The following is a 21126-nucleotide window of genomic DNA, read 5'->3' as shown; positions in this document are numbered from 1 at the left end:
TAATCTGTCACCACCTACCTTCCAAAGCTTCTTCCTCTTCTTCTCCTTCCCGACCTTCCATTCTTTCTTTCTTCTTCCATCGATTCCTCCTCTACAGGACTACTTTGTTCTTCTTGATTGTGCTCCTCCCGTTCTCTTCATCTAAAGCCGCATTTTCATTCAAGTTTGCTTCCTGATGCCCAGTTGCTCCAAGAGACAGCTCTACATATAGCTACTTGCTAGCTAGGCTACATATGGTCCTCGGCCTTCCCTGCCGATGATATCAACTGGGACGGACAGGTCGCATCGAGCAAGGCACAGTACGGTACCACCTCTTTTCCCTGTTCCAGTGTCAAAGTCAAATACAGTGTGGTGGCATGTAAAGGAGAGGGAGCCCGACATAGAGAGAGACTAAGAAGAAAGGGAGGGGAAGGGACCGGGGAGAGAAGGAAGGAGATGTAGACCAACCCAAACACTAACACTGACACTAACACAAGCACTAACTTGTGTGGCTATGTGTCTGTGTAGCTATGTACCAATGTATATACTGGCCTGTGTAGCACGCCTAGAAGCCTTATAAGTATCGCACGGACATGAGACAATCATATATACATGCTACTAGGTAGGGAGGGAGCGAGGGAGCGAGGTAGATATATGGCAAGGCTGTGATAGACAGAGGAAAGAAAAGGGGGAAGGGGATCTCTCGTCCATCGGTAGGAAGAGGTATGGAGGTGCGAGCAGGGGGGCAGACCCCGTACGTGACAGAAACTACTCGAAAAATGACCCCGTTGTCAATTGTCACTGTGTGGCGAAAGAGTCGTCTCTGGTCAAGTACCTCGTGGACCAACTCCTATCTAGCCAGGCCGCCCCACGCCCAGAGATCCAAGTCCGGTCCCAGGTGATGGTGGAAACAAGAGCAGTATGCAAGCACCTCAATCAAGTAGCAGCCAGCTCTCTGTGGTGTTTGTTCTCAGCTCCCGGCGCCCCCGTCTTAGCCTTTGGCTGTAGGGTCTGCTGTTCTGGTTTCCGTCACGTAGTCGCTCGCACTTCTTTTGTTCGGTCAACCCCCTCCTTCTGTCTCTGTTCGCAATCTCCATTCTTCATCCGTAGCGTTCACGGGCCATCGCTCGCGCTGTGGCGGCTAGCTCGTCAATCTCCTCCAGCTGCTTGGTCACCATGGACAGAATGTCCTCACACTCTTGCCCGTAGTCTGGATCGGTCCTAAATAGCCGCTCGTTGCCCTTGGAGGGTTGGATAGCCTCGAGGTCCGACTCGATCGCCTCGATCTGATGTTCCAGAGCTGCCTTGACCCGGGCCGAAACGTCGTCAATGACATCTTGGAAATCTTCGGCAAGATGTGTCCGAAAGGCCTCGACAAATTCCTCGCTACTAACCCAGTTTTGCAAGATGGCGAGACGTGTCCTGACCGCTCCAGCACCTATTCTTCAGTCAGTTCCTAGTAGAGCTCAAGAGACAAGGGCCAAGGGAAGCGAAACTATACCTCTAGGTTTGCAGGCTTCCTGGTATTTTTCGAGCATGCAGTCCACAATGTAAGAGTTCTGGTGAGTCCCGATCGCGTGAACCCTCATGAGACTGATCCCCTTGAGACAGAGCTTGATCTCTTCTTGAAAGGTGCTCTTCAGGATGTCCAGTCTAGCGGTAAGCGAACGTAGGAAATTGCCAGGGGCTTGCGATCCGGCGCATTGCTCTGCGTACCCTTGGAAGACCGCGACGATGTCACGGAGTCCATTGAGAAGCGGATCGGTCGCGACTTCAAATTCGTGCCAACTCTGGCCCATGATCTCGTCCTCGAAACACTCCAGCAGCTCCTTGTTCCAATTTCTGTCACCCATTGTGCCTTTCGTATAATTGCCGGCATGTCTAATGCAGCAAGTTACTGACCCTCCAGGCCACTTCTCCCAGTCTTGAGCGACCTTGAGGCAGGCTGCGCAGATCGACTTTGAGCATTCTTTCAATCGCGCGTTGAAACATCGTTCAAAAACCCGAGACATTCCAGTGGCCCATTCCTCAACCTTGTCTAGACACAATCTCAGGTCGCCTGCTCGGGGAAGCCGTGGGCGATTTTCGAGCTCGAGGTCAACTCTGCAGGACTCCACCCAAGTCGTAAAAGAGCTGACCAGTGCTGGAATCTTTCTGGCCAGAAAAAGATCCGTCTCCTTGAACAAAGATGCGGCCGGAAGACCACTCAGATGTTGTTGTAGAGCTGGAATGCCACTCAGCTCTCGCTCTGCGTCACAAGTGGCGTTCCAGTACATGCGGTTATCAACGCAGAATACTTTAAGTATTCCGCCCTTGATGTATGCGCCATACTTTTTTTGTAGATCTTTTTCCACCTTCTGATTCCGAGCAGTAATGAGAAGGGTCTCCAGTCTGCGCTCAGCATGCTTCTTCACTTGTTCGCTTGCGCCTTTGGCCTTCTGTAGCTCGGCTCTGGCGTAGTTGAGCTGGGTACGGTCCACCAATTTTTCCACGCTTTTATTCCTGTCCAAATCTGCGGCTGACTTGGTACATATGATTGTGATATTGACCGTGGTCAACTTTAACCCCTCAGCCTTTGCTTGGATAAGTTCCAGATTCTGCTGCAAAATCTGACTGTCAGTGACCCTTGCAATATCCGCAACGACGCAAATATCGTCGCATTTTGACTGGGCTTTCCTTGCCGCTCTGACCCGGGCGAGGTTTGTGTCATTGAAACCTGGAAGGTCGACCAAGGTGAGGCCATATTTTAGCATGTCCGTGTCTGCAAAGATTGAAAAATACATGACCAGGGGCCAAAGCCCTCGTTCCTGGAGCAATGACTGATGATCCTCGCACCCGGCGGCGTCCTCTGATTCCTCTCTCCATTCGCCGTCTGCGGTCATATTGTCGGGAAAGTCCAGCCGGTTGCACAATTCTGACAAGTATCTTCTGGCAGCGTTGCCGTCTTCGTCATTCTCGTCGTAGTTGAGGCGATCTATGTCGAAATCTTCTATTCCTCCGAATGTGGCCTCAAAGATATCGCGTGCTGCCTGGGTATCTTCGTACGAGTTGGAATTGTCCTCTTCATGGTTCATTCGGCCGATCGTTGAAGTACTCCAGTAGTCTCCAAGTAGATCTCCAAAGTACTTGCCCAACTCTTTTCCGGCCATCATCCTGCAGATCAAGGTGAAGGGAGCCGCTTGGCCGGGCTCACGGTATCGGTATTCGGCGGCGAAAGGGGTCACGGCCGAGCCGCAGGCACCAGTCTTTGCGAGGCCGTCTTCATCGAAGAGAGAGTTGAGGGTACTGCTCTTTCCGGCACCAGAATTTCCAACGAAGCCAACGAGTCTCTCCTTCGGTTTTTGATATGCTGCAAGCCGTTGGGCCTCTTGCAGCAGGTGTTGTGGGGGATCTCTCGGAGACCTTTCCAATACTGCAACAATTGATTCAGCAATTTTGGTGCTTTGGACGGCGGCGAATTCGTATGATGGCTCACGATGAGGGTGATACTGAAGTTGGGTTGGTGAAGTTATCGCAGACATCTCGGTGACGGCTCCAGCAGGCGGCGTCAATGTTGTGGCTTTGGCGTCGCGAATAGTTGAATTGTGACATCAAAGGGAATGGTTCGTAAGGAAGGCTGATACACAGGACGGTTCTCATTTAAAGTAGCGTAAGAATTAAAACCGAAGTTCGTAAACCGTGGCGAGTAAACCGAATTTCGAAGTGTCTCAGGATAGTGAATATGAAATCTCTGACTCTTCTGTCATTGTGCTGACAATATGGCTCAACTGAACCAAAGAGTTCAAGAGTCAGGGGACGCTGAAATCCTATGGAATGCTGTTATCATCGTCGATCTGAGCATGTATCACATTGTATCATGCCATGCTATACTATGGCATAAGGCCTGGATGAATATGGGGGAAAGAGGACATACATACATGCATAAGATCATGGGATCGTGGTTCCCGCCAAGATGATATCTCAGAGTGACTAAATAGGTACTTTTCATATGAACCTCGTCCTCCTCCTCGTCGCTGGAGAGTTACACACTGGACATTGCACTTCGCACCGGTATCTTTTCTGGCTTTGTCCGCTCACGTTGGCGCCACCGGCCACGAACGCGACACAATCAAGTCCACCAGACTGTGAACATCGATCCCCAAGAATGGTGCCTGATTTTCCCTGTTGTACAAAAACACTGTAACGTAAGAGGCGCGCGACGCGGGTCGATAACCTCAACCTTGAAAGTCGCCCCAGTAATCTTGATCTTGATATGGGTATCCTCGCACAACTGCTGTTGTGCTCTTCATGCTCTCCTTTCAGTTTCTCTTTTCCCCCTTCGAAGTCACCCTCCCCACTCAGCCTTGTAGGTCATTGCTGATTCCTCCAATCGTCACGCTTTTAATGACCAGATACTCATCAACGCCGTATTTGCTGCCTTCCCTTCCGAACCCGCTCTGTTTCACGCCCCCGAAAGGAGAGGCGCCGTCGGAGATTAGCCCGGTGTTGACGCCAATCATACCCACCTCCAACGCCTCGGCGACACGGTAGATGCGTCCAACGTCGCGGGAAAAGAAGTATCCCGCCAAGCCCACCTCGGTGTCGTTGGCGAGCGTGACAACTTCCTTCTCCGTCTTGAATGGAAACAGCCCGGCGACGGGGCCGAATGTCTCTTCTTGGGCGATCGCCATGTCGTTCGTTGCGCCGGCGATGACCGTCGGCGCATAAAAGTTGGAACCCAAATCGGGCAATTTGTTCCCGCCGCAGAGGATCTTGCCGCCTTTCTTCGTCGCGTCTTGCACGTGAGATTCCACTTTGGCGACTGCACGGTCGTGAATGACAGGGCCGTGAGTCACACCATCGTCGAATCCGTACCCGACCTTGAAGTTCTTGACCTTCTCCGTGAATTTCTGCGCAAAGGCGTCATAAATGCCTTCTTGCACGTAGATCCGATTGGCGCACACGCACGTCTGGCCCGACGACCGGAACTTACACGCGATCGCTCCGGCGACTGCGGCGTCTAGGTCAGGGGCATCGTCAAAGACGATAAAGGGGGCGTTACCCCCGAGTTCAAATGACAGCTTTTTCAGAGTGGAAGAGGACTGTTTCATGAGAAGTTTACCCACATTGGTGGATCCCGTAAATGATACTTTCTTGACACGGGGGTCGGTAGTGAGAACCGCACCGACTTCGGCTGTATTTTTCATGGCGGTGACGACGTTGACGACTCCAGGAGGGATACCTGCTCGTCGGGACAGTTCGGCCAGGGCATTGGCTGTGTAGGGAGTCTCTCCCGGGGACTTCGCAACTACGGTACATCCGGCCGCAAGGGCTGGGCCGATCTTTCGTGTGATCATTGCGGCTGGAAAGTTCCAAGGTGTAATCAGACCGCAGACACCAACGGGCTGTTTCCACGTCATGATTCGATTTCCCGGGACAGTGGCCCCAATGGTATCTCCATAAATGCGAGGCGCTTCTTCGCTGAACCATTGGAAGAAGTTGGCGGCATACACCACCTCGCCCTTGGCGTCGTTGAAGGGCTTGCCATTCTCCCAAGTGATCAGCGTGGCCAGGTCGTCAGCATTCTCCATCATCAAGTTATACCAATTTCGCAGCATTGTCGCTCGCTCTCGAGGGAGGGTCTTGCGAAAGGAAGCGAATGCATTCTCCGCCGCGGCAATGGCCTTGTTGGTATCTTCGGTGTTAAGCTCAGCACATGACCCTATCTTCTTGCCGGAGCCAGGGTCGACGACGTCAAAAGTCTCGGACGAGGTGGCGTCGACGAATTCGCCGTTGATGTAGGCTTGAGAGATGAGGAGGGAGGGGTCTTTAAGTTTGGGAGAGGAGTGCATTTTGGCAGAGGACACTATTCGATACGAAGGATGGACTGTTCGTGTTAAGGACGAAGGCAGACGAGGTCGCGAAGACGACAGCAGCAGACGTATATATAAGGACGCCATTGTGAGAGAAAGAAGGTTGGGTGCAGCGAGGATGGAAGAGGGGAATCTGCCCTAGTATTCGTCGTGGGATACTCCTTGGCCTCCTCAATTAAGTCATGACCAATGAAATGAGCCGCAGTCGCATTGGAAATGCTAACAATGGTGTCCACTTCAGGCAAGAGTCGAAGGGCGTTTGACTGGCCTGAGATCGTATATCACAATTACTTCCCGCGAACGAAGCTTAAGAAGCTCAAAATATGTGCGGAGATCTGCGTGATGTCATGCTAATACGGCGAAGCATAGAGACGTGCAGGGACGTGACACGTTGCTGATTGTGCCAAGAGCGCCAAGATATCACAGCGTGGCTCGGATACAAGTCCGTCGTGTGCGTCTTTACTACGGCGCACCAGCCAGCCTGCGAGCGCTACGATATTTTTTCGGAGATTGTTTCTGAACTACCACCTACTTGTAGAGCCAGCCAGCGCTATTTACAAATCAGCGCCACGAGCCACTCCCAATATGACAGATTCGCGGGACCCGATACCACAGATCTCAAGAAGCAAGTCACAACGTCGGGCGATGGCGGAAGGGAAGCTCGTGGAGACAGTGAATGCTCTGACAGGTACCGATTTCTTCGCAAAATATGCTCCACGGGAACTCTTGACCGAATTGGGGGGCTGTCAGCCTGGAGTGGAGTTGTCGAGGCTGGAAGTGGACGCCGCCAACCTACCCAGTCGATGGTTGGACGCATGCCTGAAGTTAGTCGAGGAGACCAGTGCGCAGGACTACCAGAACTCGGAGGTAAAGTGGTCGCCGTCCAAGAAGAGAAGGGAGATGAAGTTGCCAGACCTGAAATACATTGTTCTAATCCACGGCACCTCTTGTCTGGCCGGCTTCATCTCCTTCATGATCACATATGAGGATGGTTACGAGGTCCTCTATATCTACGAGATCCATTTCACTCCTGAATGGCAGGGTAGAGGATTGGGAAAGAAACTCATGAAGATCGCCGAGATCGTTGGTCAGAACGTTGGCATAACCAAAATCATGTTGACTGTCTTCAGGGCCAATCGACGAGCTGTCGCCTGGTATACGCAACTAGGTTATGAAGAAGACGACTTCTCTCCCAGTCCACGCAGGCTAAGAAATGGTACCGTCAAAGAACCGAGTCATATCATCCTCTCGAAGCCAGTGAAATGATAATCCCCTTCGAGAGCTTTTTCATATCTGGCGTACACTTTTACCCTTCATTTCGGGCCTCTCCATCTCCCATTCGTCGCGCATAACAGCGAACAAGGTGTCTCCAACGAGGATGGTTAACCCCAAACTCCAAACCAGTGTGATGGCATAGAAAAAGTTGGCATTGCCAGAGCCGGCGTAAATCCACAAATGGTGAAAGGCAGGGCCCAACAGGGTCGAATACAGCAGCACAGATGCAGCGATGAAGGTGTATCGAGTTACTGTGATTGTCAGCGAGACCTCCGGGTGTTGGGGTCGTTGGGGACACAACTTACAGGGAAGCACATGTTGATACATTGATAAAAATCCGAGATACAGCGAGACGTCCGCGATGCTCGGGTATGGCTTGAAGATGGCGAACAAGCCCAGCAGGCTGGTGATGACGAAAAGAGGCTGGCTTTGGAGTCGAAGAGTCATGCCTCCTACATATCCCACCAAGTGCAACCAGAAAACGCCGATGAAAAAATCCCGGAAAGAATCGAATATCTCGATGAAGAAGTACCACCACAGCCCAACGTTGGGAGTCAGGTCAGGGACCGTTATTTGGACGCCGTAGCACGAGGCCAAGAAATTCCAGAATCCACTGGTTAAGATGGGTGTCGTGGCTAGGAGTGCAGCGAGCCCTGCGGCATAGGAAACGATTGACGCAGCCAGAGACCTAGATCGATTGTTCTTATGGATCATGAGCAGGGTCGGTGGCAGAAGTAAAGCCGGATACATTGACAAATAGGTCCCAATCGCAAGCGCGAACATGGCGCGGATTGCATTTCCTGACTGAGCGTTGAAGACAGCTTGGATAATGGCAGCATTCGTAAATATGCTGGTGCTCCTGCCCAAACACGACAAGATGGTAAAAGGGTTAAAGAGATAAGCCGCAGCGATCAGGGAGCCATCCAACTGGTGAAAGCGAGAGGTGGGAATTCGGAGATCGTCCGCAATAACATGTAGGGATGCTGCGTTTAGGACATCCAGACCGACAAAGACCAGCATCGGCGGCAGGATCTCGAAGATGACCAGCAGTAGCGGCGCTTGGTGAAAGACACCACCATCGTAAGGTGATAGTCCATGTTGATAAAGAAAGAGGCCTTCTTGGAGTCTTTGAAAGCTCGAGATTGGAGTCGATATTTCTACTCTCGCGGTCAAAAAATCGGGAATGTCAGGAAAAGCGAGGAAAATGACGAGGCGTAGCACAATCGCGCCGGCGTATATCGCGACCGTCTTGCGGTCCAGCGATATTGCCATTGTTGTTATAACGTGCGCTCACTTGTAGACCACATTGGCCAGATGGCTGTCGCCTGCAGGCTTGTTGGCTTGATATGTTGTGGACAGGAGATTTCAAAAGGAGGTCGAGGCTGGTGTGAAGTTACCAAGTGGCCGCAGCCTGCATGGGTGGATCTCGGCAAAACTGCGGCATTGTCTCTTCTTTCTCTCCACATCTTCGAACTTTTTTTCCTTCATGCGGCCTCAGAAGTGCGCTCAATCTCTGCGCCCTACACCTTTGCAAATACCAGTCGTCCTCCTTGCAAGACTCCAAGATGGCGAAGCAAAAGAAAAAGGGCCAGTCCGGCCAGGCGAAGAACTACATTACTCGAACACAAGCTGTACGCAAACTGCAGATATCGCTTCCTGATTTTCGACGGCTTTGTATCTTCAAGGGCATCTACCCTCGCGAACCCCGAAATATTAAAAAGGCGAGCAAATCGGCCACTCACTCGACCACTTTCTACTACACCAAAGACATCCAATACCTCTTACACGAACCGTTGCTGGCCAAGTTCCGTGAACAAAAAGCCCTCGAGAAGAAGATTGCCAGATCTCTGGGTCGCAATGAAGTGCAAGATGCGGTTCGGCTGGAGAAGTATGGCATGCCAAAAATAAAGTTGGATCACATCGTGCGAGAACGGTACCCTACCTTCGTGGACGCTCTCCGAGACCTGGACGATGCGCTGTCATTGCTGTCTTTGTTCGCCAACCTCCCTTCGACCACCGAGGTGCCTGCCAAGGTCATTGCGCGCTGTCAACGCCTCTGCCACGAGTTTGAACACTACCTAATCGCCACTAACTCCTTACGAAAATCCTTCTTGTCCATCAAAGGTATCTACTACCAAGCGACGATCCAAGGTCAGGATATAATGTGGTTAGTGCCGTATAAATTTGTACAACGGGTAACCCAGGATGTGGACTACCGGATTATGGGTACCTTTGTGGAATTTTATTGCACCCTTCTGGGCTTTGTCAACTACAGGCTCTATACGTCAATCGGCCTTGTGTATCCCCCAAAGTTCGACGTCGTGTCCGACGAGCGAGGAGCAGAGCTGGCCGCTTTCACTCTGGAAGGGCGCGGGATTGGTGGAGGCATCGATCAACAGGACGAACACAAACAATTGGACAATGATCATGCACAACATAACAACACAAAAGCTATTCAGGCTCAAATAAACAAGATTGCCCAAGAGAACTCGGCTCAAGAAGACGTGAAGCAGGATGAGCCCGCCGAAGAGCAAGCACAGACTGATGCTATTGATACATTCATTCCTGCGGCACCAGAAGGAGACATCCTGCCGCAGCCTGATTTGACTGCCGACGAAGCCGCACACCTGTTCTCGGAGTTCACGTTTTTCATTTCCCGCGAAGCTCCTCGTCATCCCATTGAGTTCTTGCTGAGAGCATTTGGCTGCAAACGCGTGGGTTGGGATGCCGTACTAGGTGAAGGCGCGTTTACCCATGACGAGAGAGATCCTCGGATCACGCATCAAATCGTGGACAGGCCTGCACCGTCACAATCACTTTCATCAGCGCAGGGTCAAGAAGGCTCGAAAGATCAAAGTCTTCAGACTGTCAAACCTGGATACATCATGCCCGGAAGAATCTATGTCCAACCGCAATGGATATGGGATTGTGTCAACGAGGGTAAATTGCTGCGCACCGACGTATATGCGCCTGGAGAGACGCTACCTCCTCATTTAAGCCCATGGGTCAAGCCCACTGGTGGCCAATATGATCCAAGAGCGACCTTGGAAGAGCAGGAGCCTGAAGGTGAGGCTGATGCAGCCGCAATTGATGAGAGTGAAGATGAAGAAGGGCAAGAAGAGACTACTCAGCAAGCCGTTGAGGGACAAGAAGCTGAGGAAAAGGACGATGATAACGATAAAGATAAGGACGATGATATCGATGCGCATGATATGGATGTCGCACCCTCAGATGACGAATCGGAAGAGGAAGAGAAAGAAGACGAGGCAGATACTTTCGGTGGCTTCGATGATGCTATCTCACAAGACTCAGAGCTAGACGAGGATGCTGAACACCAGAAGGAACTGGAAGCAGAAGCAGCAGGACGACCTGTCAAATCGAACATGAATGGAGCAGACCCCAAGGCTAAGGACACCAGAGCTCGACAGACAGAACGGTCTCGGAAAGAGGAGGAAGTTGAACGACAAAAGATGATGATGAGTAACAAGAAGCGCAAGCTGTATGAGAAGATGCAATACTCTAACAACAAACGTGATGAGGAAGCTGAGAAGCTGCGGAAAAAGCGAAGGAAGCTGGAAAAAGCTGGAAAAAGATGAGGCCGTACGCCCAGCACTGCCCTTCGTGGCTTATGATTGTTGTGACTATTAGCGCGGCGTTAAGGCCCTAGAATACAGCAGCCAAAAAAAAGGGGAGATAGAGGAGCATTGATTCGAGTCTCGACCATCATCATCCTGCACTCAGTACAAATTTACGAGGCTGCAATCAAGGGGCTCTACGAACGTGATGATCACGTGATTCGTAACAATCTTCGTTGTAAAAGCGGCAGCACCCGAGCTTCGGAGATCAATTGGGAGCTTCACAATAAAACTTCGACAGATTCGATCACCAAACGCCGTATTCTACACTCGTTTCGAAAAAGGCCCGGACAGGCCGGCGCAGTCTACAATGCTGCGGTTAGCAAGGCCTGTTGGCGCCTCTGTGCGTCGGCAATTGCTTGCCCAAGCTGCTTTGTCTCAGGTACACTTCGTCTCTTCCAAGTCAAGCGATGAGAGCTCGCGCGACTAACATCAGGTTCACAGAGGAGGGCATTTGCGGACAGAAAGGACTCGATCTTGAGTTCTGACCCGGCATTCCTGCCAGGCAGTCAATCTGGCGCTGTTCCGGTCAAGACAGAAGTTCCCTTGGGACCCGGTGGGCCTGGAAGTCCAGCTCCTCAACCATCCAGTTCAACATCTGCCACGCCAGCCTCACCTTCTTCAAGCTCGACCATTCCTCCTCAGAATGTCCCGCTCGCGCCTCCAAGCCCGCCCAAGACGCAGACGGCTCCTCCCACGACACCGGCGTCCGTCAGTCCAGCTGAACCGCCTCCTCCACCCCCTCCTCAGAAGCCACCGACACCGCGGAAAAGATTCTCCCGATTTCGCCTGCTACTCTACCTGATTACTTTAGGTGCCATCTCGTACGGAGGAGCCGTTTTCTATGCATTGAGGAATGACAACTTCCACGATTTTTTCACTGAATACATTCCCTTCGGAGAGGACGCTGTCCTATATTTCGAGGAAAGGTCATTCCAGAAAAGATTTCCGCACGCCAGGCATAACGTCACAAGGCCTCCTCGTGCTGATGGACGGTTGGAGGAGAGCAAAGTCACCACAATTCCCCAGAAGTCCGGACTCTCATGGCGAGCCGTAGATGACGCAGAACAAAAGGGAAGCGACGTTACACAAAAGGGCAAGCATATGAGTGCCTTGGATGCAAACCCAGTGGTGACGCCAAAAGACGCTACTGATGCCAAACAAGATCCACACGGTGCAACACCCAAAGAGAGAAGTGTCTCGGTTGATACCGCGAAGAAGAGTGCAGCGTCAAAACAAGATGGCAAACCAGAAACTACACCTGCAGCTGCACAAGATACATCCTCGCCGCTGTCAGAGGCTGCCCCAGCAACTGATTCGCGACCACCCGCCATTCCCCCAGTCACACATATCTCTCCAGTCACGGTACCCAACGCCGACGAACCCGTGGTACAAGAGCTGGTCAAGATCGTTAATGATCTCATTACTGTCGTGAACTCAGATTCCGCCGATGCTGCCAACAAGTACTCCGCTCCTATGGCCAAGGCGAAGGAATCTCTCGAAGAGGTTGCTAGCAAGATCACCGTACTACGTGATGCAGAACGCAAGGCTGCCGAGGAGCGTATTGCCCAGGCACATAGAGAGTTTGAAGAAGGGGCCAAACAACTTCTGAAGAGGATTGAGACCGCCCAGGCAGAGGACGACGCCCGCTATCGTGAAGAATTCGAGACTGAGAGAGCCCGTCTCGCACAGCTCTACGAGGAGAAGGTGAAGACCGAGGTTCAGCGGAGCGCTGAGCTCGCGGAACAAAGACTCAGGAATGAACTCGCCGAGCAAGCCATCCAGCTGAAGCGTGACTTTGTTGCTCAGATCAAAGACCTGGTGGAGTCGGAGCGGCAAGGAAGATTGAGCAAGCTGTCTGATCTCAGTACTAATATCGACAATCTGACAGAACTTACGTCGAATTGGAACGGTGTGATCGATTCCAACCTCGCAACCCAGAAGTTGCAGGTAGCTGTGGATGCCGTCCGATCTGCGCTCGACGCAAGCGCTGCCTCAGATGCAAAGCCTCGCGCTTTCGTGCGGGAACTGGCTGCTCTCAAACTCTGTGCTGACGGTGATCCCATTGTCGACGCAGCCATTGCGTCCATCAATCCTTCCTCATACCAGAAGGGTATCCCTTCGCAGCCGCAATTGATCGACCGCTTCCGCCGCGTGGCACACGAAGTCAGAAAAGCATCACTCCTCCCCGAGAATGCGGGCATCGCATCGCACGCCGCCTCATTAGTACTCTCGAACGTGCTCTTCAAGAAGCATGGGCAACCCACAGGCGATGATGTGGAGAGCATCCTCACGAGAACAGAAACCATGTTGGAAGAAGGCGACCTCGATGGTGCGGCAAGAGAAATGAACTCCCTCCAAGGATGGGCGAAGGTCTTGAGCCGGGATTGGTTAAGTGACGTGAGGAAGGTGCTTGAGGTCAGACAGGCGCTTGATGTCATCGAGACAGAAGCTCGACTGCAATGCTTGCGGGTCGGATGAATTTTTCCCTTGACGTCCCTGTAAGGTTGATAGACGCGGAAAGCAAGGATGGATAAGGAAAGACTTGGGGGGAAAGGGGGGAAGAGTTTTGCGCCCCAGAACGACAAAGTGTGTAGGAGGCAAGGCTTGTGTGTATATATACATATGTATTCCGGCAGCCACAACAACCAAAAAACCATGGCGTTGGCCCATTCATTCAGTCGCTGAAATATCTCGTAAGCCTTTCTCCCTTGTTCTGTCAGAGGTGTCTCTATGAGCGTCCTTTAGAATAGATATCAGTACCGATAATAGATGCATATGTATAGAGAGAGACAGAGAGAAACGGGAGTGGGTAGATAGATTCAGCTTCGCTACATGGCTTCTATAGTGACATCTCAATTGAACTGCACTAGAATGAAAAGGCTCCCTACAATTAATGCCTTTGTTTCCATCTGTTCCGTCAATTAAAAAGGTTATACCAAATACAAGAATACTATGTCGTGTCCCAGCCAAGAAGTAAATGTCCCTCGTGTCCAACAAGGAATGGATAGAGTCTGTATGAGTCGTGTCTCTTCCAGGGGGTGAGCACAAGGGCAGCCAACAGCCCTCTCGATGCTACGAGGAGGATAAACAGGTTACAACCAGCGCCGGAACGCCTTGCTCGTCACAAGAAAACAAGAGGCACTATCCAACCATATTTCCTAGAAAAGGGCTCGTTCTTCTTTCCGACCCCATAGTCTCTCTCAAACAGCGCATCGAATGCAGATCTTCATTTGGTCGATTTGTCAGGGTTCTGGTCGATTAATCGATCCAAAGCAACCATCTCACTCCACGGACGACACATCGGCCCATTCCCAAAGCGAGTCTGACCACTGAAACAACAGCCCAGATGAGCCAGAGTAACCCGACGACGGTCCACTCAATACCTGCAAACCACAGCTTGCGGAACAACCTGATCGGACCCCTCCGTTTTCTGCGAAAAGCGACTTCGATCGTGTCGTTGAGTTCTTTGACAGCAAGGGTACTAGTAGTGGAGAGCTTCATGCTCAATTCGCCTGCTGAATCAGCTGTCATTCGCACCTGCGGTGTCATGTTGTTTTCCACTTGGTCCTCGAGGATCTGGAGCTGGCTGTGCAAAGTGGGTATGAGCGACGTGGTGAAAGAATGTAGTTTCTTATTGAAGGTCAATGAATGGCCTTCCAGCGTTTTCATGATATTTTGTGCTGCAACGATATGTCGTTCTCGTTTCTTGACACGCAAAGGCTTCGCAGAATGCAACGCTTTGTTCTCCGGGGTAAGACTAGCAAGAAGGAATGCCGGCAGCTCTTCGCCCGGGTCTTCTGCCCGACGTCCAATCTCTCGGGCCTTGACGGTGGAAGTGAATAGCAGGGCATATGCACGTTCAATATCGCGCCATGTCACGTCTGCTGGTTCACCATCTTCTTGACCAAGTTCCGAGCCACCTATCTTCGAAAGATCACCAGTAGATCGCGTTGGACGAAGGACACCCAGTCCACTCATTGGGCCGATGACAGAGTTCAATTGGTCAGATGCATCTCGCGATCTGCTGAGGTCCAGAGCTGCACCGAAACCGTAGCTTTTCTGTCGACTCACCTCGCTTGGCGTCGTGGGCGTTCCAGTGTCAAGCTTGGGCAGAGCAGCAAGACGTGGTGAATGTGAAGCCGCGCGACGCTGAGCTGCGAGCAGAGAGATGTGGTCGGTAGGATCACTCCGTATGGCTGCATCTTCAGGCGCCAAAAGTCCCTGCTGTTTCTCTTGACGTTGACGATCCTTTTGAAAAGGGGATGTGAAACTGGGCAAATTAGGATTATTGTATCGAGGTCGATCACTTTCCAGGTTAATTGTCTTCATGACAGCAGGCGCCACGCGGTCGCTCTTGGTACTTGAGACAGTGGACGATCTCGAGCGGGTCAGGCGAGGAGGTGTTTTGAGAGTTGTCCCGTTTTGTTGTGGTGGCAGCTGTTGCTGCTGCTGCTGGTGCTGCTCCCTTTCCGAATCCGACCCTTCGTAAGATCGTATGCTTCCTTCCGAAGCCGAGCCTCTGTGCCTGTATATTATCGGAATATCACGTTTCCAGATAAAGTCTCCCACCCGAGAAACCTCATTCCCGACAATTTCAGCAATGCGACCTCCTTTGAATATGGCACGAATTCTCGAATGATCAGTTCCTGCATTGGCGGTTGACCGCATACTGGCTTTACTCGCCGTGCTGTGTCTGTGTTCGATGGACGACTGCATGGTTCCGTCGTCGACATCTGTCGAGTTTGTCTGATTTTTGGTCAGCGAAGTTAGCGTCCTAGTCATGGGACTTTGACCACGAGAATCAGTATCGTTGACGGGGTTTTCCACGTCGTCTTCCCGAACTGATTCCACAGGCGGAACATGCGCAAAGTCAGTTGTGCTGATTTGACCCTGACCCCTATGATGTTTGCGGTGAAAAGGATGCAGAATGGTAGATAGAGGGTTCTTAGACGGTGAGCTCGGTCTACTCGGAGGTGGGGAAAGATTGATGGCAATACTAGGCCATTCGACCCCATTAGGGGAATTAGGGGCTGTGGTGGTATCGTATTCTGTAGATGCGCGGGGATGGTGTTCGTGCTCGAGGCTCGACCGAACAGGGACCTGGATGGATCGAGGTCGAGAGGCGTCCTGTCTGTTGCGTGAACGAGTCAAGGGAGTAGACTTCTTGAAGCTGTCCACTCGGAAGAGCTTATTGAGCCCGGTATGATCCATAGAGGTTCTTTTCGATGTCGGCGCAGATGATCCTTGACTAGAGTCGCCGTGACTGGGGACCGATGTCTGTTGTGTCTGTTTTGACAGCGAATGACCCCTCGGTTTGTCCAGACCATTGTTGACAGGGGTTTCGTGTCTCTTTCGTCGAAGTCGCCTACGACCACGTTCCACGCCAGCATCATCTGAAGACATTGAGGCCGAATAGTCCGAGTCGCTACTGTCCTGAAACAGCTTCTTGCGTATGCGAGAGCGCTCCCTAGAGCTGCTGCCACTCTTGCCGTGAACAGAGTCTCTGATGAGATCTCTGCGGCGCCCATGACGCCCACTCTTGTGCGTATGATGAGCCGACTTGAAAGTGGGCAGCTCAGGCAAAGCCGATGAAGGTGTCTCCTCGAGTGAGTCGCCATGAGATTCCGGAGGTGGGGAGGGTTGCTGCAATCTACTGGGTACATTGACAGGTGTCTGATTGCGCCAACCTGAGAATGTGAAGTGAGTATTCGGTGGATAGATCAAATTGTTGTCACGGTCCTGGATTTTCGTCTTGTTCAAGCCTTGCTCCAACCAATATGCATCAGCTATCAAGTCGGCGGGATGAGTAACCCAGTCAGATCGTGGGCGAAGGGGCTTGGGACGGAGCTGCTCGACTACACGAGGCAGCACCGTACTCTTTGGCTCATCTGGCGAGTCGTCGGTATCCTCATGATCAGCCTCCGCAGTCCGCAGGTCCAGCGGAGGTAGACGGACACACTCCAAAGAATCGTGCTGGGTCTCTGGGTGGCTTGAAACCACAGCGTCAACCCAGGCTCTGACCTTCAAGACATCATGCCATCCCTCAGCCTCGCTATCAATCGCCGTCTTTTCCCATATGCGGAGCTTCCGATTTCGGACGTATTGTAGAGGATTATATGCCTTCTGCATTGCTTCTGGCCCAGTCAAATGAACATGAGTACCTGGCTTTCGTATTGGAGGCAAGTGCGGCAGAAGACGTCGATGCTCGTGGGCCAGTTCAAAATAAGCCTTTGCTTTGGCAACTCGGGCTGCGGTGGCCGGCGATATCTGGTCCATAAAGTCGGAATCGACGTCTAGATTGGGTACGACTTCGGTAACGGATACATCAACAGATTGCGGCGTCGTGGGCGTGTTCGAGTCCCATAGTTTGGTAGAGGTTTTCCTCCTGGGAGAGCCACTTTGCGATGACTGACGATTCGTCGCCAGAAATGGAGCGATACTCCGTCTCCGAACGGTGTTGCTAGGATTTGTAGTTGAAGCAGCGGAGACGACACGGCGGTCACCCTGATCGGTCGATACATATCTCCTTCCTGAAGCGAGGCGTCGCCTACCCTCACTGAGAGTTAAAGCCATGTTGACAATCTGCGCAGGGTCGTTGTCAAAGCCGACCTGGGGGATGGGCGGTCTTTGCACATCCATGGTACGCGAGGTAGAGCCGGAAGTGGCCTCAAAGTGAGAGCCGCTGTGTGAGGTTGAGAAGGACCGTCGGACATCAGTGCCATGGACCAACTGATCTGAGATTGGATAGTTATGTATGACGGGATCCTGCTTGACCTCGCTTGCCAACGGAGAACGCTTGAAGGATGAGCTGGAGTGGCCATACGTTCTATTCCTCCTCTTTGCGAGAGTCAATTCAGAGTCGCCTCCGTTCCGTTTGTCTTCAACATCTTGTCGAGCAGAAGGAGTAGGGGATTCGCGAGACAGTCGTTTGGAGTTTGAGACGGGTTCGAGTAGAAAGCCACCAGAACGTCGCGAGACATTGTGTCGGGGAATGTCGTTTTCTTTTGCCTTCTCTTTCTCTCTCTCCTTTTCCTTCTCTTTGCTCTTGGAGTCCACATCGTTTCGAGCATTGTTGCTAGCAAAGGAAAGACGCTCTAGTAGTCGAGAAGATTGAGGCTCGGGGTTGCGACTTCTACTTCGATTACTGGCAGAACCCGAAGCAGTCGACTCGGTCCTTGAAACTCGTCCCTCTCGCTCGTTGGAGGGTTCGCGAACTGAGTGGAAGGTCGGCAGAGATAGGTGATTGGGATCCGGATGCTGAGCTGCTCCGGCCTCATTGCTGGCAGCCTGGCCATTTGGAGGTGTAGAAGTCGACATTCAGCCACCTGCCCATGGAGCGCAGGTGCACCAGAGGGACTATCGCAGCTTCCTGCGGCCAAAGGTCGACGAGATCATTGCAGCTGCAAGACGATCCAAGTGACGAGGCAGTGATGGCCGTAGCAGCTTGGAGGCAGGTGGCTTGGTGCCAGCTGTCTGAATTCTGGAATATGGGACGAAGGAATGCACCAACTGCTGCCACAATGGCGGATTGCTGAGTGGGCAGCGGGCAAAAAGATTCTGGATGGTAGTCAGGTCACTTGGCCCAGTGACCAACCGCAGTTAACTGGATGTGGAAACTCACCCTCGTCCAGGGTCTCAGAACTTAGGCAATAGTCTCAAGCCCAGAGGTGATGATGCTATGATCCAAGCCTCCAATGTGTGTCGGTCACAGCCAGCCACCTTCCTGTAACTGTGGTAGTGGCGGTGACTTTGAGGTGGCGAGGTGGATATCGGCTAAAGGCGGACGGCTGCGCGGAGGGATGCTGGCTGCATGTACCGAGCACCAACTACGAGGTAGAACGACCTATAATAATATTGGAGACATTTAGAATGAGGTACCTCATGTACTTGTAACTGAGGCGCCTGGTTTTTGTAGTTGGTACAGTGAACAAAAGGCCGTCGAAATAAACCTGCGTGTGGAGTGTCCTCCTAAAATTACTCGGGCTGTATCGATATATTGTTGCCCTGCGACGCGCCCTCTCGCCACAGATCCCACTCGCTACCAGAGACACTATCCAAATGAGCACAGGAGACATCCCCAATGGAAAGACACTTTGCTCCAGGTCGATGCTGCATCCTAAGCACTATGAGGACACCTAGATCCCAGTCGAGGCCACATTCTCAACAATACTAGGACGCTGATGCCTTGTCCTAATAGAGGGACCGAAGGCCGTATCGACTGGGCCTGACCATTCTAGATCCCACGTTAATGCTCCTGCTTGAGCATTTGGTTGGAAAGATGGAGCTACCATGCATCGGCGTATTGACAGAATCAGAGGAGCCACCCCAACGTCATGACAAGGGCTATGATGCCTGTGTGAAGGACGCCTGTGTGAAGGACAGAAGAGTGAATAGAGTGAATACCTGAGTATATATAGAAGACGCTCAACGGCACATATCATTCATTTCCAAAACTCGTGATCATTGTGCTTTGTTCCTTATATCATAAGAGCGCTAAGGACACTAACACACAACATCATGACAACAGGCAATAGGAATGAAGGCTGGTTGGACATTGCGATCGACGGAGTAGCACTGGCAGAGGGCGAACCCGATGGTGTAGAGGACGTGGCGTTGCCTTCTGACACCTTTGTAATGAGGTAAACCTCGCCAGAGGCGTCCGAGGACACAAAGATGCGACCGCGGTCGTCAATGGCCATGCCAACCGGTCGGAAACAGTTGGCCGGACACTTTGAGTTGTCTGCGTTGGCGAAGATGTCAACGGCAGCCGTTTTGCTCGTGATATCGTCCACAGGCTGACCGTCACTGGTGAATGCCACGACACTCAATTTATACCCCACGGGATCGTCCCTGTCCCAGCTTCCGTGGAAAGTGATCCAAGCTTCAGTACCACTATTGTTGAACTTGATGTCGAGAGGCGCCATGTGAGCCTGGAAGACCAAGCTTGCAGGCAGCTGTGCCGCGCAGTAGGCATCAGTCTGGTTCTGGTTGTTGGAGGCAGTACTCGCGTCCACGGCAAACTGACTGCCCACCGTCAAGTTGCCGTTGTCTGGCAGGATATCAACACCCCACGCTGAGAAGCACCATGGATAGCCGAAATTGCCGCCCTGATTAGCATACTCTGTGCCATTTAGGTATCCCAGGAAGTTCAACTCTTCGGCAGGGTTGTCTTGATGTACATCAACGCCCATGCGAGAGAGTTGATCGGCTGAATTCTCCACAGAGAAAATGCCTCCAGATATGGGATGCTCTGCCACCCCGACATCGTTCCTCAACCCCCAACCCAGTCGTAGTCCCGTTGTGCTGAAATCGTAGGGAGCGCCAGTATGATTAGTCAAGTTGAATGCCCTGATTTGAGAATGCCCGGACTCCAGGGTCGAAGCTTCAAAGTCAATATTGGCGGTGCTGCCTCGGCTGACCAGAAGTAGGCCGGGAGCTGACTTTGAGAGTAATAGAGTGCGAGTAGTGTGGTCTGTGCCTGCCATGTTGTTGATGAGGGTGACGCGGTTTGATACGGTCTGGGACGATTGGGAATATTGCCAGGCAAAGACCTCTTCCGAAGAAGAGGCGTACAGGGTTTGCCCATCGGTAGATAACTCGATGCCATGGTTCAACTACCACAAGTCAGCTCTTGTCATTACCATGCACAAAGTGGATGCGCTTACACCTAACGCCGCCGTGATGTCGGTTGAATTGACCACAGAAACACAGCCTGCAGTGTCCTCATTAAGGGTATGTACTGATATAACTCCTCTTCCTTGCTCGACGACTATCAGATTACCTGCATTGTCGAGGCGGATTCCCCGTGGTTTAGATAAGCCGGTCGCAACCACTTGCATTTGGTAGCCGGAGGCGAGAGAGGGCTGGATGGACCCTGAAGGCGCGGGACCGCATGTCGAGGAGGATTGCCCGATGGCAAAGGGGATGGCCAAGAGCGTCACCGTCCCTCCGAAGAATGTCTTCATCTTATTCTAAGGGAGACGCGGATGGTAGATGGTATGGTCAAGGTGGATGGCACGTCAGAGGCAGGCTGTCAAACGGGAATCCGACGAGGGTTTAGCAACCGAGAGACGTAGAAGAGGCGCCTCGTCCGGAATGCAGCGAGAAAAGGATTCATTGTTGGCGTGCATGTCTTTGACTGGGGACTTTATGCAGAGGGAAGGGGATGATCTATCGCCAGGTTCTTGTCGCAAATGATGTCGATGATCTCATTCCAGCGTCTTGGTGGCGGCAAGTTTCTGGGCCATCAACGTGCCGGGAATCCCGCCGATGTATCCGATGTTCTAGTTCATGCCTCCCCCACATGCGGCTATGGCCTACAGACCTACCACGAAGAATTCCCCTCTCTATAGCTCATCTGCTCATCTATCAATAGAAATAAA

The 21126-nt window shown here is 52.0% G+C and overlaps 8 protein-coding genes across 8 annotated transcripts; 3 read left to right on the top strand and 5 right to left on the bottom strand.

The window, feature by feature from the left end:
• Positions 1-1079: 1079 nt before the first annotated feature.
• On the bottom strand, positions 1080-3500 carry AYO21_08037 (hypothetical protein; the record flags this gene model as incomplete). Its single annotated transcript, XM_022657987.1, has 2 exons — positions 1080-1417; positions 1481-3500. The coding sequence occupies 2 exons, from the start codon at positions 3498-3500 to the stop codon at positions 1080-1082; spliced, it is 2358 nt and encodes a 785-aa protein (XP_022509746.1).
• An 816-nt stretch (positions 3501-4316) lies between these two features.
• On the bottom strand, positions 4317-5810 carry AYO21_08036 (hypothetical protein; the record flags this gene model as incomplete). The annotated part of the gene is made up of 1 exon (XM_022657986.1): positions 4317-5810. One exon carries the CDS (start codon positions 5808-5810, stop codon positions 4317-4319), a length of 1494 nt encoding a protein of 497 aa, XP_022509745.1.
• Positions 5811-6416: 606 nt separating this feature from the next.
• Positions 6417-7097, top strand: AYO21_08035 (hypothetical protein; the record flags this gene model as incomplete). The annotated part of the gene is made up of 1 exon (XM_022657985.1): positions 6417-7097. The coding sequence occupies one exon, from the start codon at positions 6417-6419 to the stop codon at positions 7095-7097; it is 681 nt and encodes a 226-aa protein (XP_022509744.1).
• A 21-nt stretch (positions 7098-7118) lies between these two features.
• On the bottom strand, positions 7119-8378 carry AYO21_08034 (hypothetical protein; the record flags this gene model as incomplete). The annotated part of the gene is made up of 1 exon (XM_022657984.1): positions 7119-8378. One exon carries the CDS (start codon positions 8376-8378, stop codon positions 7119-7121), a length of 1260 nt encoding a protein of 419 aa, XP_022509743.1.
• A 293-nt stretch (positions 8379-8671) lies between these two features.
• AYO21_08033 (hypothetical protein) lies at positions 8672-10702 on the top strand (the record flags this gene model as incomplete). Its single annotated transcript, XM_022657983.1, has 1 exon — positions 8672-10702. The coding sequence occupies one exon, from the start codon at positions 8672-8674 to the stop codon at positions 10700-10702; it is 2031 nt and encodes a 676-aa protein (XP_022509742.1).
• Positions 10703-11051: 349 nt separating this feature from the next.
• Positions 11052-13222, top strand: AYO21_08032 (hypothetical protein; the record flags this gene model as incomplete). The annotated part of the gene is made up of 2 exons (XM_022657982.1): positions 11052-11123; positions 11186-13222. The coding sequence occupies 2 exons, from the start codon at positions 11052-11054 to the stop codon at positions 13220-13222; spliced, it is 2109 nt and encodes a 702-aa protein (XP_022509741.1).
• A 780-nt stretch (positions 13223-14002) lies between these two features.
• AYO21_08031 (hypothetical protein) lies at positions 14003-18061 on the bottom strand (the record flags this gene model as incomplete). Its single annotated transcript, XM_022657981.1, has 1 exon — positions 14003-18061. The coding sequence occupies one exon, from the start codon at positions 18059-18061 to the stop codon at positions 14003-14005; it is 4059 nt and encodes a 1352-aa protein (XP_022509740.1).
• A 1160-nt stretch (positions 18062-19221) lies between these two features.
• AYO21_08030 (hypothetical protein) lies at positions 19222-20709 on the bottom strand (the record flags this gene model as incomplete). The annotated part of the gene is made up of 2 exons (XM_022657980.1): positions 19222-20358; positions 20410-20709. 2 exons carry the CDS (start codon positions 20707-20709, stop codon positions 19222-19224), a joined length of 1437 nt encoding a protein of 478 aa, XP_022509739.1.
• Between the last annotated feature and the right edge of the window lie 417 nt (positions 20710-21126).

The sequence above is a fragment of the Fonsecaea monophora genome (genome assembly GCF_001642475.1).
Source record: "Fonsecaea monophora strain CBS 269.37 chromosome Unknown Scaff66, whole genome shotgun sequence".
NCBI classification, from domain to species: Eukaryota; Fungi; Ascomycota; class Eurotiomycetes; order Chaetothyriales; family Herpotrichiellaceae; genus Fonsecaea; species Fonsecaea monophora.
The sequence above is the reverse complement of the archived record's forward strand: the minus strand, read 5'-3'. Positions and strand labels throughout refer to the sequence as shown.